The sequence below is a fragment of the Theropithecus gelada genome, chromosome 7a (assembly GCF_003255815.1).
Source record: "Theropithecus gelada isolate Dixy chromosome 7a, Tgel_1.0, whole genome shotgun sequence".
NCBI lineage: Eukaryota > Metazoa > Chordata > Mammalia > Primates > Cercopithecidae > Theropithecus > Theropithecus gelada.
In genome coordinates this window covers 25,877,879-25,891,803 of record NC_037674.1, presented here as the reverse complement: position 1 = coordinate 25,891,803, position 13,925 = coordinate 25,877,879, and the positions used below count along the sequence as shown (strand labels likewise).

The 13,925-nt window shown below is 41.2% G+C and overlaps 1 protein-coding gene across 2 annotated transcripts in view; it reads left to right on the top strand.

The window, feature by feature from the left end:
* The window catches only part of TRPM7 (transient receptor potential cation channel subfamily M member 7), a 120,822-nt gene extending 117,543 nt beyond the window's left edge, over positions 1 to 3,279 (top strand). Inside the window, exon 39 of one of the 2 annotated variants that reach the window (XM_025390406.1) lies at positions 1,771 to 3,279. In XM_025390406.1, coding sequence (XP_025246191.1) covers positions 1,771 to 1,901 — 131 coding nt within the window. In that variant the 3' untranslated portion in view covers positions 1,902 to 3,279. The remainder of the gene's footprint in view (positions 1 to 1,770) is intronic. The other variant, XM_025390407.1, reaches the window with a different exon arrangement.
* The last annotated feature ends 10,646 nt before the right edge of the window (positions 3,280 to 13,925 follow it).

Here is a 13,925-nt window from a genome sequence, read left to right as displayed (position 1 = left end):
CCCTTCATAGCCAATTCATCAAATTCTGTCTGTTCTAATTCTGAAATCTCCCTAGAATTCATCTGCTCTTCTCTGTCTTCATGGCTAGCACCTTGTTTCCTGGACGGCTGCCACCCATTATCTCACAAGACTTTTCATAGTCATCAGAATAGTTCTTGAAACAAATCTGATGATGTTTCTCTCTTGAGACTGCTTAAAACCTTCCAGTGGATTTGTATTGTATCTGTACTTCTCATCATAGCTTGTATCTTTTAAATAAAGATCAGTAAACTTTTGTAAAGGGCAAGGTAGCAAATATTTTAGGCTTTGTAGGGCCATGTGGTCTGTCCCAGCTACCTAGTTCTACCATCGTGGTGCGGAAATAACCATAGACTGTAACAAATGAGTGTAACTGCATTCCAGTAAAACTACTTACAAAAACAGGCAGCAGGCCAGATTTGGCCCACAAGCTGTAGCTGACAATCTTGGACCATTAACTGCTGCTTGAGCTCAATTTCTACTCGTTTTCCTCTCATTCACCTTGCAGAAGCCACCCTGTCTTCTTACCATTCTCAAAGCACGCTAAGTCCATTTCCTTCTGACAGTCTTTGCAGTTAACCCTCCCTCTGCCTAGAACACTCCTCCTAGAGCTTTGATAGTTCACTTCTCAATATTCAGGTATTTACTCAAATCTCTTCCTCTGGCTTTCCTGCCCAGACCTGTTTGAAAGAATCACCCTGTACCATTTTCTATCTGTCCCTCACTATAAATCACTACACTATTTTCTTCAGAGCACTTACTTTATTTTTGTTTTGAGACAGGATCTCACTCTGCCGCCCAGGCTGAAGTGCAGTGGCATGATCTTGGGTCATTGCAATCTCTGCCTCCTGGGGCTCAAACAGTCCTCTCACCTCAGCCTTCTGAGTAGGTGGGACAACAGGACACACCACCACACCTGGCTAATTTGTGTATTTTTTGTAGAGATGAGAGACTTCACCATGTTGGCCAGGCTGCTCTTGAACTCCTGACCTCAAATGATTCTCCCACCTCGGCCTTTCAAAGTGCTGGGATTATAGGCATGAGCCACTGCACCCTGCCTTCAAGGCACTTTTTACTGCTTATAATTCTGTTATTTTTCTATTTGCTTATTTTTTTGTCACCCACTAGAACATAAACTCACTGAAGTCAGGGATCTTGTCTGGTTTGTTCACTGCTACATTCCCACGCCTACATGAGTTTCTGACTTATGGTCAATATGTAATTATTTGTTGAATGAATGACTGACCTCATTTTTATGTGTATAAATTTGGTGACTACTGAATTTATAACAGCCTGATGGAAAACAAGTCTGACATGTTTGGAGAAAAATTGATTAGAAAATATTCCTAATTCAGCCGGGCACAGTGGCTCACACCTATAATCCCAGCACTTTGGAAGGCCGAGGCAGGTGGATCACCTGAGGACGGGAGTTCGAGACCAGCCTGACCAACATGGCGAAACCCTGTCTCTACTAAAAATACAAAAAATTAGCCGGGCATGGTGGTGCATGCCTGTAATCCCAGCTATTCGGGAGGCTGAGGTAGGAGAATCGCTTGAACCTGGGAGGTGGGGGTTGCGGTGAGCTGAGATCGCACCATTGTACTCCAACTTGGGCAACAAGAGCAAAACTCCATCTCAAAAAGAAAAGAAAAAAAAATGTTCCTAATTCTCCATTTCTAAGAAATACTAACTTTTTTCTTTTCTCTCTCTCTTTTTTTTTTTTTTTTTAATTATTTTGGGTGTTCAATGTAGATCTGAAGAGGAATGATTATACGCCTGATAAAATTATATTTCCTCAGGATGAGCCTTCAGATTTGAATCTTCAGCCTGGAAATTCCACCAAAGAATCAGAATCAACTAATTCTGTTCGTCTGATGTTATAATATTAATATTACTGAATCATTGGTTTTGCCTGCACCTCATAGAAATGTTACTGTGTCACTTTTCCCTCAGGAGGAAATTGTTTGGTGATATAGAAAGGTGTATGCAAGTTGAATTTGCTGACTCCAGCACTGTTAAAAGGTCAATATTCTTTTGACCTGATTAAACTAATCAGTCAGAAATTCCCTATAGGATAGAGCTGGCAGCTGAGAAATTTTAAAGGTAATGATAATTAGTATTTATAACTTTTTAAAGGGCTCTTTATATAGCAGAGTATCTCATTTGACTTTGTTCTGATGAGGGTGATGCTCTCTCTTATGTGGTACAATACCATTAACCAAAGGTAGATGTCCATGCAGACTTTATTGGCAGCTGGTTTGTTGCCATTCAAGTAGGGAAATGAAGAAATCACTCAGCCTTTTGGTTAAATGGCAGTCAAAATTTTCCTCAGTGTATTTAGTGCGTTCAGTGATGATGTCACTGGTTCCCAGCTAGATGCTTACTGGGCACGGGAAGTGAAATGACTTGTTCTAATTCTAGGTTCACAGAGGTATAAGAAGCCTGAACTAAAGACCATTTTCAAGAGGGACGGTATTTATGAATCAGGGTTAGGCTCCATATTTAAAGATAGAGCCAGTTTTTTGTTAAATAGAACCCAAATTGTGTGAAAGTGTTAATTGGGTTTTTTAAACATTGTTTTATCAAGTCACTGTTAAGTAGAAGAAAGCCATGGTAAACAGATATATAACCTAAATTATAAAAGGAGAAATCTAACTCACTCATCAAGGGAAGTTACCTTGTGAGGAAAGTTAAAGTACTTTTTCTCTATTTATATCAATAGTGACAACACAGAACTTACTTCTCCAAAGATTTTATTGATTGTTATATCAAATCAGAATGTAAACATGAACTCTTGCATATATTTAAAATTGTGTTGGAACATTTGAACATGAATGCTGTTTGTGGTACTTAAGAAATTAATTCAGTTGGATTATCATTATGTGATACTGGCAGATTGCAGTGCAACCTTATGCCAATAAAATGTAATTTAACAACCCCAGATATTGTTGAATATTCAACAATAACAAGAAAAGCTTTTCATCCAAGTTTTATGCTTTAATTTTTTTTCCTTTTTTTTTCTTTTTGTTTCCTTGGTACTAATTTTAATTTTTATTTGGAAGGGAGCAGTATAAAGCTTATTTGTACTCAGTAGTGTATCTCATAGATACAGACAAGGCAAGAGATGATAAGCTGTTTAAATAGTGTTTAATATTGATTGGGGTGGGGAGAAAAAAAGTGTATTACTAAAGATATTATATACATTTTGTATATCATTAAATCTTTAAAAGAAATGAAATAAATTTATTATTGTTTACAGATGTTTAGTGAGTTTAATCATTCTGAAAAATCTGACATTTTCAGGGTATCAATTTGAGTATCAGTTTTTTTAAATGAACTGTTTATATACCTATGCTTTTGATATCCTATCTTGTACAATGTTTAAATTAATACTCATTTCTTACTGTCTTCTTAGAAATCTGTTTTTTGTTAGGCCAAAAAAGGGCAATATGGGCTGTCTATTGATTTTATTTTCACAGGATTATAATAGTAGCTACACTTTTTCTTACCACTGCGCCTGGCTGCTAACACTTATTTAGTGCCTACTACATGCCAGACATTACTCTAAGTATTTCACATATATTAACCTATTTAATCCTTATAACAATGTTATAAAGAAATAGGTGTTATTATCCTGTTTTGCAGATTTGTAAATCAAAGTGTTAGAGAGGTAAAGTAACGTTCCTAAGATTCTTACATTTATTTAATAAGTAGCAATGATAGGATTTGAACCCACGCTGGCTGCCTTTCATCTATACTGTTTTTGTTTTGTTTTGTTTGTCTCGGTGTGGCATGGTGGTTCACGCCTGTAATCCCAGCACTTCAGGAGGCCAAGGCAGGTGGATCACTTGGGCTCAGGAGTTTGAGACCAGCCTGGGCAACATGGCAAAATCCTATCTCTACTTTAAAAATACGAAAATCAGGCCGGCGCGGTGGCTCACGCCTGTAATCCCGGCACTTTGGGAGGCCAAGGTGGGCGGATCACAAGGTCAGGAGTTTGAGAGCAGCCTGACCAACATAGTGAAACCCCGTCTCTACTAAAAATACAAAAAAATAGCTGGGCGTGGCATCAAGTGCCTGTAATCCCAGCTACTTGGGAGGCTGGGGCAGGAGAATCACTTGAACCCGGGAGGAGGAGGTTGCAGTGAGCCGAGATCATGCCATTGCACTCCAGCCTGGGCAACAGTGTGAGACTCCATTAAAAAAAAAAAAAAAAGCTGGATGTGGTGGTATGCACCTGTATATAGTTCTAGCTACTTGGGAGACAGGTAGGAGGATCACTTGAGCCTAGGAGATGGAGGCAGCAGTGAGCTGAAATCATGCCACTGCTTTCCAACCTGGGCAACAGAGTGAGATCCTGTCTCAGAAAAAAAAATAAGAGACAAGCTCTTGCTCTGTTGCCCAGGCTGGAGTGTAGTAGCGTGATCATAGCTCACTGCAGCCATAAACTCCTGGGCTCAAGCGATCCTCCTGCCACTGCCACTTGATTAGGTGGGACCACAGGCATGCACCACCACACGTAGCTAATTTTATTTTATTTATTTATTTATTTATTTATTTATTTATTTATTTATTTATTTATTTTGTTCTATGAGTTGGAGTCTCACTCTGTTGCCCAGGCCAGACAGTGGCATAATCTTGGCTCACTGCAACCTCTACCTCCCTGGTTCAAGCAATTGTCATGCCTCAGCCTCCCAAGTAGCTGAGATTACAGGTACCTACCATAATGCCTGGCTAATTTTTGTATTTTCAGTAGAGACAAGGTTTTATCTTGTTGACCAGGCTGGTCTCAAACTCCGGACCTCAAGTGATCTGCCTCCCCTGGCTGCCCAAATGCTGAGATTATAGGCTTGAGCCACCATACCTGGTCAACACCCAGCTAATTTTAAATATGTATTTTGTAGAGATGGGGTCTTGCTGTGTTGCCCAGGCTGGTCTCAAATTCCTGGGCTCAAGTGATCCTCTCGCCTGAGCCTCCCAAAGTGCTGGAATTGCAGGCATGAACTTGCTGCACCCAGCCTCATCTGTGCTGTAAATTATGTGCTATATTGACTCAATCATGATGACCATTGGTGGTTTCTGTACCATTTCCTGTTACTTACTGAAACACACCTACTCCATTAACTTCTTGGGTTAAGTCTAGAAAGTAGCAGTTTACTTGTAAACCACATTTTTCATCCCCAATAAGTATTTTTTTTTAGATTATTGAAGTTTATTATTATTACCCTGTGATGTAAAAGTGTCGTTTGCTTAATCTCTAATTTTTTATTCTCAACCTCATCTTACTGAAGAGAATAAAACTCTTTTACCATAGTCTTAAAATGTGGAATTCTCGGCCAGGTGCAGTGGCTCACGCCTGTAATCCCAACACTTTGGGAAGCCAAGGAATCATCTGAGGTCAGGAGTTTGAGACCAGCCTGGCCAACATGGTGAAACCCCATCTCTACTAAAAATAAAAAATTATCTGTGGTTGGTGGCACATGCCTGTAGTCCCAGCTACTCAAGAGGCTGAGGCAGGAGAATTGCTTGAACCCAGGAGGCAGAGGTTGCAGTTAGCAGAGATCGCTGCCACTGCACTCCAGCCTGGGTGACAGAGCAAAGCTCCATCTCAAAAAAAAAAAATGTGGAATTATTTTCTGCAAAAGTTTTCTAATAGTATACCTTCTTCAGTGTGTCGATATATGTATGCCATTATTTTACAAGTAATACATGTTGATTGTATTGGAAATTATAGAAAAGATTATATTGGATTGTTTAGAAAATGTTTTTAAATATGAAGAAAAATATAAAAATTACTCCCTTGTTCCACTTTCCCCACTCTCAAGTCAGACTATGTTGCTTTCATAGTTAGTAGCTAGCAGCCTACCCCACTAGATTATATGCTTCACAGAGGGAAGGGACCCTCGAGACTTCACCGGATGAGGAGCACCCAATACCTTGCTTGCTGCCTGGTTTGTGATGGGCACACTATAAGAAAAAAAGTCTGAATGACAAAGTGTTCTTCCATACCAGACTTCCTCTTGAAAAATAGGTCGTAATGTTGTAGTCTTATATGCTTAAGTAGACGGTCAAAGCAAGAATACTCAACAAATGGCTATTTATCACTTTAAAGAAAGATCAAGTAATTATTTACAGAAAATGATGGGTCTACACAACAGGGGTTTTTGAATGTCTCCTTATTTAGCATATCTGATCTTATTGCTTCCTAGCTGGGTGTCAGCAAGGCACCTGTATTTAAAGGTTCCAAATAATCTGTGAGCTTTTTCTCAAGAAAATTCCAGGCTGAGGCTCTGGTCCTTTCTAGAATATGATTTTCTTTTTCTGACTTCTTTGGAAACTCCTTAAAGCAGAGTTCTGTTCCTGGGGCCCATGATTCCACATTGTTCTTCAGAAAAAGCACACACTTCAGGCTAACAGTAGATAACACCAATGAACAGAGCACTTTCTTCATGTGCTGTCCAAACCAACATTAGGCCCTCTCCTTGTATTTCCCTTGGAATTTCTGTGTAATCCTGCATTGCAGAATTTTTCTTTCATTGTAATTATAAGTGTCAGTATACGTTTCTTAAATATGAAGAAATTTAACATTATTACACCTGAAAGTTTAACCAAAACTATTGTCAAACATATAATCATTGTTCTAAAAAAATTTGTTTTAAGTAATTTGTATTAGGACACAGAACGTCCATACATTGCAGTTGCTGGCTTGTTTTGTTTTTTTATTGGAGACAGTCTTGCTCTGTTGCCCAAGCTGAAGTACAGTGGAGTGATAACCTTCGCTTCCCGGGTTCAAGTGGTTCTCCTGACTTAGCCTCCCAAGTAGCTGGGACTACAGGCACATGCTGCCACACCAGGCTAATTTTTGTATTTTTAGTAGAGACGAGGTTTCACCATGTTGGCCAAGCTGGTCTCTGACTCCTGACCTCAAGTGATCCGCCTGCCTCCGCCTTCACCTCCCAAAGTGCTGGGATTTTAGGCACGAGCCATTGCACCCGGCCAACAATCGCTTGTTATAAAGTCTCTTAGTGTGTAGGTTTTCTGTCTCATCTTTGCCCCCAGCTTATGTTTTGAAGAACCAACTTACTTGTCCTGAAAAGTTTACTACATTTGAGATTTTGCTGATTGTTTCCTGCATGTGTCATAAACTAGTTGTTAGTTAGGTCTAAAGGCCTGATAGATTCAGTACTGAATTTTTGGTAAGAATGCTTCATTGGTGGGGGTATATCATTCTGTTGGGAAACACATGCCTGCTTGTCTTTTTGATGGTCATTGCCTGGGTCTGTTATTAATTAGGTCAGTGGTGCTCATGGTGGGTCACAGACCCCTGAGGGTCTCCCCAGGACAATGTCAAGGGGTACGTAAGATAAGGTCAAAACTTCTTATAATACTAAGATATTGTTCGCCTTTTTCACTATATTGAGAGTTGTATTGATGGAGTAAAAGCAGTGATGGGTAAAACTGCCAGAACCTTACCATGAATCAAGTGAAAATTAGAATTTTGGAAAACTTGCCTTTAACACCAGTAGCACTATAGCTTCCTAATACTTTCCTAATGAAATCAGTAGTGTTGATATTTAAAAAAAAAAAAAATTTTTTTTTGATACGGATCTTTGCTCTTGATGCCAAGGCTGGAGTACAGTAGCGTGATCTCCACTCACTGCAACCCCCGCCTCCCAGGTTCAAGTGATTCTGCTGCCTCAGCCTCCCAAGTAGCTGGGATTGCAGGCATGAGCTGCCATGCCCAGCTAATTTTTGTGCTTTTAGTAGAGACGGGGTTTCACCATGTTGGCCAGGCTGGTCATGAACTCCTGACCTCAGGTGATCTGCCTGCCTCGGCTTCCCAAAGTGCTGGGATTACAAGCATGAGCCACCGTGCCAGGCCAAAAATGATTAGTGTATAATGAGATGTGTCAGTGTTTCGAAGATCTGCATAACTAAACCAGTATTTTCGGAATGGCCAATGCATAGTATTACAAAATAATGCATAAGTGAAAGATCTAACATAGTAGAAAAGGTTTGTTTATGAGGTTTCAGAGTCTACATTATAGTTAACCTTTAGGAAACTACTACTCATCCAATTTTCGTGTCCTCATCCTCAAGAATATCCGCAGCTATCTAAAAGGCTATTAAAATACTCCTTCCCATAAAGAACTACAATAATCAAGACAGTGTGATACTATGATAGACACAGCAATCAATAAAATTGAAATAAGAGGTCAGATGCAGTGGCTCGTGCCTGTAATCGCAGCACTTTGGGAGGCAGAGGTGGGTGGATCACTTGACGTCAGGAATTTGGGACCAGTCTGAACAACATGGTGAAACCCCATCTCTACTAAAAATACAAAATTAGCTGGGTGTGATGGCTCATGCCTGTAATCCCAGCTACTTGGGAGGCTGAGGCAGGAGAATTGCAGACTCCATCTCAAAAAAAAATAAATAAATAAAAAAGACAACCTAATTTTAAAATGGCCTGAGGTCTGAATAGTTATTTCTTCATGTATACATTGGATATGTATATATCCATCCAATGGAATATTGTTTAACGATTAAAAAAGAATGAAGTACTGACATTAAGGGTCTTTCAATTCTGTAGCTACTGCATTATAATAACACTGCAGTGCAAAATTGATCTAAATAGACTTGGACTGTCTCTTACCCTGCCACTTATTCCATAAGTGACTGACTTACTGAGCAACCCTTTCTGACAGTACTTAATGGTGATGGTGTGAAAGCGGAATGAGTTAAATATTGGCACGTGGAGGTCTCAAGTATTGGGTCCCTCCTTGCTACTTTTTTAATTCGGGAATTCCAATGAGGACAGGAGGACATGATGGGAAATAGAAAACATTCTGAGAGTAATTTTTTTTTTTTTTTTTTTTTTTTTTTTTTGAGTCGGAGTCTCGCTCTGTTGCCCACGCTGGAGTGTAGTGGCACAATCTCGGCTCACTGCAAGCTCCGCCTCCCGGGTTCACGCCATTCTCCTGCCTCAGCCTCCTGAGTAGCTGGGACTACAGGCGCCCGCCACCGCGCCCGGCTAATTTTTTGTATTTTTAGTAGAAACGGGGTTTCACCGTGGTCTCGATCTCCTGACCTTGTGATCCGCCCGCCTCGGCCTCCCAAAGTGCTGGGATTACAGGCGTGAGCCACCGCGCCCGGCCAGTAATTTTTTTTTCTATGAAGGAATTTATGTTGTAGCTTCTTCCATTAGTACTCTAATTAAAGTATGACCATACACTTAAGATCCTTGTAAATGTGTGTAATGTGCATCAGAGTGCATAAGTCTAACCCATCTCAACGTTTGGAAACAGGCACTTTTAAGTTACTCTTTAAGAATGAGATTAGGGGAAAAAGGCTGAAAGTTGGGGCAGGATGGTACAAGGTATTAATAAAAAGTGGCCACAAGCACCAAATGTAAAGCTAAAGTAATCATACAAGTGTTCAACTACATACAAATGCATATGTAAGAAGACTAATGAGGCCAGTCGTGTTGGCTCATGCCTTTAACCCCAGCATTTAGGGAGACTGAGGCTGGAGGATCGCTTGAGACCAGGAGTTCCAGATCAGCCTGGGCAACATACTGAGACCTCATCTCAACAAAAAAGTTAAAAAAATAATAATAATGATAGAAAACGTGGGAAGAGTTGGAAGTACAGAGAATAATCCAAGTTGTCAGTAAGTTGTCAATAGTTTGTAAGCTATATGAGAGTGAATACTTGTATTTTATTCAGTATTACACACATAGCATGATGAGTGGCATAAAGTAAATGCACGTTTTCTGGATTAATAAATGAGATACCATAGCATTTTGTGTTTTGGGGGTTTTTGTTTTATTTTGAGACAGGGTCTCACTCTCGCCCAGGCTAGAGTGCAGTGGTGTGATCTTGGCTCACTGCAACCTCCACGTCCCAGGCTCAAGCGATCCTCCCACTTCAGCCTCCCAAATAGCTGGGACCACAGGCGCCCACCACCACACCCAGCTGATATTTTTCTATTTTTCTGTAGTGATGGGGTTTCATTAAGTTGCCCAAGCTGGTCTCAAACTTCTGGGCTCAAGTGATATACCCAACTTGGCCTCCCAGAATGTTGAGATTACAGGCATGAACCACCATGACTGGCCACAATAACTGTTTAATAGAAGTCCTAGAATAAAAACGCTAGAAGGAAGGAAATAACCCACTAAATGCCACATTTTGTGATTCTGCAAGTAAAGAAAGAAAAAATTTACAGGGAACAGATTGACATCAAAATTCTCACATAGTAGGCCAGGCGCGGTGGCTCACACCTGTAATTCCAGCACTTTGGGAGGCTGAGGTGGGAGGTTTGCGTAAGCCCAGGAGTTCGAGACCATCCTGGGCAACATAGTGACACCTTGTATCTACCAAAAAAAAAAAAAGCCAGGCGTGGTGGCATGCACCTGTAGTCCCAGCTACTCTGGAACCTGAGGTAGGAGGATTGCTTGAGCCTGGGAGGCAGAGTTTGCAGTAAGCTGTGTTTGTGCCCTTGCACCCCACCCGGGCAACAGAGTGAGACCCTGTCTTAAAAAAAAAAAAAAGTTCTTATCTCCTGTATGTAAGAGGCAGCAAAGCAATATTCGGAGGGGAAAGAGGGAGGAAGTTGAATCCAGTCATGTGATGGCATTCCCAGAAAGTCTACTACCCATGCTTTTTGGAAAATGTGAAGGATATCTTCAAAGAAAAATAAATAGGAAGACACAAGGGGAAAAAAAAGGCACGGAAGTAAACAATGGTGTATGAAACACAAATTGAAATGCTTACTGACAATTTTTTTTGTTTGTTTTGTTTTGTTATTTTAGAGATGAGGTGTCGCTGTGTTACCCATCCTGGTCTTGAACCGACTGCAAGCAATCCTCAGTGCCTCAGCCTCACAAAAGTGCTGGGATTACCAGTGTGAGCCACTGCACCTGGTCACAAATGTTTTTTGAAAAATGTAAACTAGAATAAAATTTTTTAAAATATTGAAAGTGATTCAGGGAAAGATAGTAAAAGCACACTAAAGGTTTCGTTTCTATTCGGGAGAAATTATGGGTGTTTTTGACATTGAAAGGTAATTCTAAATGTGGGTAACCCTTGCTATCCTTACTTGCACTGTGAGCTCAGGAACTACATAGATTAATGTACATTTTCACACAAACTCACGGCATCCAGAGTTTAGAAACCAAATAGGTTGGGATAATACAGTATTCTTTGCTATTCAAACCTTAGACCCAAATAGATTAAGGTGACAGGTTACCTTTTTTTTTTTTTTTAATATTTAAAGGAAATAAACAGAATTATAAAAACAAACACAACTTCTTGGCCATTAGAAGGAAATAAAGTTTGAAGGGAAGGAGAGGATTTTTACAAAGTAATCCACTAGGGCCAGGTGTGGTGGCTCACGCCTGTAATCCCAGCTACTTGGGAGGCTGAGGCAGTAGGATAATTTGAGCCTGGGAGTTCAGGAGGTGCCCAAGCAACATGGCAAGATGCTGTCTCAAACACACGCACCCACACTAACAGGAAGACCAGGCCCCAGGTCCCTTTCATCTTCATTCATTCATAAGTTAGTCTAAAATCCACTAGGTTTCAGACCAGTCATAGGTGTTCATGGTGGGAGGCAACAGTGACCTGGTGGGGGGTATCAGCAAAGCAGGGTGAGGATTATGCTTGTGTGTTGTGTAAAGAGGGGAGTGGGGTTGATGTCCGCAGCGACAGGAGATTAGTTATATGCAGAGGGGTTGATCAAATAAGGAAATATATTGAGGACAATGGGAGGTGCCTCTCTGTTGGAGATGGGGTTGTAAATATGTAAAAGGGAGGAAACTAGAATAAATCCTGAATTATAGGTTTGGAATTGGAATTACTGGCATGAATTCGTGGTTCCCAAAATATCAAGATATATTCAGTATGGTAGTAATACTGAAAAAAAAAAGTGTGGAGAGATATACCTATGGATGTGGATGTATGTATGCATGAGGACCTGGAAGCAGCAACGCTGTAGTAACATGACTATACCCAGCTCCCAGATCTTGGTTTCTAAATACCATTCTTCACTGAAAGGAACCAGGGCTCGGAGAAACACCTGACTTCAGGATTGGGGCAGGAATGGTACTCTGGAAGATCTTGCTGTGCCAAAAAAAGGAAGTGCTCAAAGAACAATGAGGACATGTCAAATGGATACAGAAGACATCTTGAAGGGCTTCCTGCAGGCTAATCTTGAGACAATTTGAACATCTAAAAAAAATCATGGCCAGGCGCAGTGGCTCACACCTGTAATCCCAGTACTTTAAGAGGGCAAAGTGGTTGAGCTTGAGACCAAGAGCTCAAGACCAGCCTGGGCAACATAGTGAAACCCCCATCTCTACAACAAAATTTAAAAACAGCTGGGTATAGCCGGGCGCGGTGGCTCAAGCCTGTAATCCCAGCACTTTGGGAGGCCGAGACGGGCGGATCACGAGGTCAGGAGATCGAGACCATCCTGGCTAACACGGTGAAACCCCGTCTCTACTAAGAAATACAAAAAACTAGCCGGGCGAGGTGGCAGGCGCCTGTAGTCCCAGCTACTCGGGAGGCTGAGGCCAGAGAATGGCGTGAACCCGGGAGGCGGAGCTTGCAGTGAGCTGAGATCCGGCCACTGCACTCCAGCCTGGGCTACACAGCGAGACTCCGTCTCAAAAAAAAAAAAAAAAAAAAAAAACAGCTGGGTATAGTGGCATGTGATGTAGTCCCAGCTACTCGGGAGGCTGAGGCAGAAGGATTGCTTGAGCCCAAGAATTTGAGGCTGCAGTGAGCCAAGATCACGCCACTGCACTCCAGTGAGCAACAGAGCGACACCCTGTCTCAAAAAAAAAAGAAAGAAAGGAAGAAAGAAAATATCAGATGTGCACCCATAAAAAAGGATGAGTTCATGTCCTTTGCAGGGACGTGGATGAAGCTGGAAACCATCATTCTCAGCAAACTAACACAAGAACAAAAAACCAAACACCACATGTTCTCATAAGCAGGAGTTGAGTAATGAGAACACGTGGACACAGGGAGGGGAACATCACACACCAAGGCCTGTCAGGGAGTGGGTGGCTAGAGGAAGGATAGCATTAGGAGAAATAGCTAAAGTAGATGACAGGTTGATGGGTGCAGCAAATCACCATGGCATATGTATACCTATGTAACCTGCACGTTCTGTACCTGTATCCCAGAACTTAGAGTATAATTTAAAAATAAATAAATAAAATATCAGATGTAATCTATTGAACAAAACAGTAATTTGTGAGTCCATGCTGATTAAAATAAAAGAATAAACAGACATAGCCAGGTGCGGTGGCTCACGCCTGTAATCCCAACACTGTGGGAGGCCAAGGTGGATCGCTTCGAGCTCAGGAGTTCAAGACCAGTATGGGCAACATGGCAAAACCCTGTCTCTACAAAAAATACAAAAATTATCCAGGCATTGGTGACACGCGCCTGTAGTCCCAGCTACACAGGAGGCTGAAGCTGGAGAATCGCTTAAGCCTGGGAAGTGGAGGTTGCAGGGAGCTGAGATTGTGCCACTGCACTCCAGCCTGGGGGACAGTGAGACCCTGTCTCAAAAGAAAAAAAAGAGAAACTTCTCTTTATAGTAGAGTACCAACAGATGAATGTAGTCAGAATAATGATATTAGAAAATCACCACTTGGCAATCACCATAGCAAAAATTAATCCGGCCAAGAAACATCAATTGCTAAAACTAGTGTATGAAAGTTTGATGAGGAACAGCATTTACACAGTCTCAAAGTCCTCCCTGCAAAATGCTTCCTGATGATTACAAAAGGAAAAACTACATTGGAGAAACCTGGGAGACCCCACTTCATTCAAGTTATCACAGTTAATCACAGTTCACATAACCAGTGCTGGGACAAATCAAAATTGTATAAC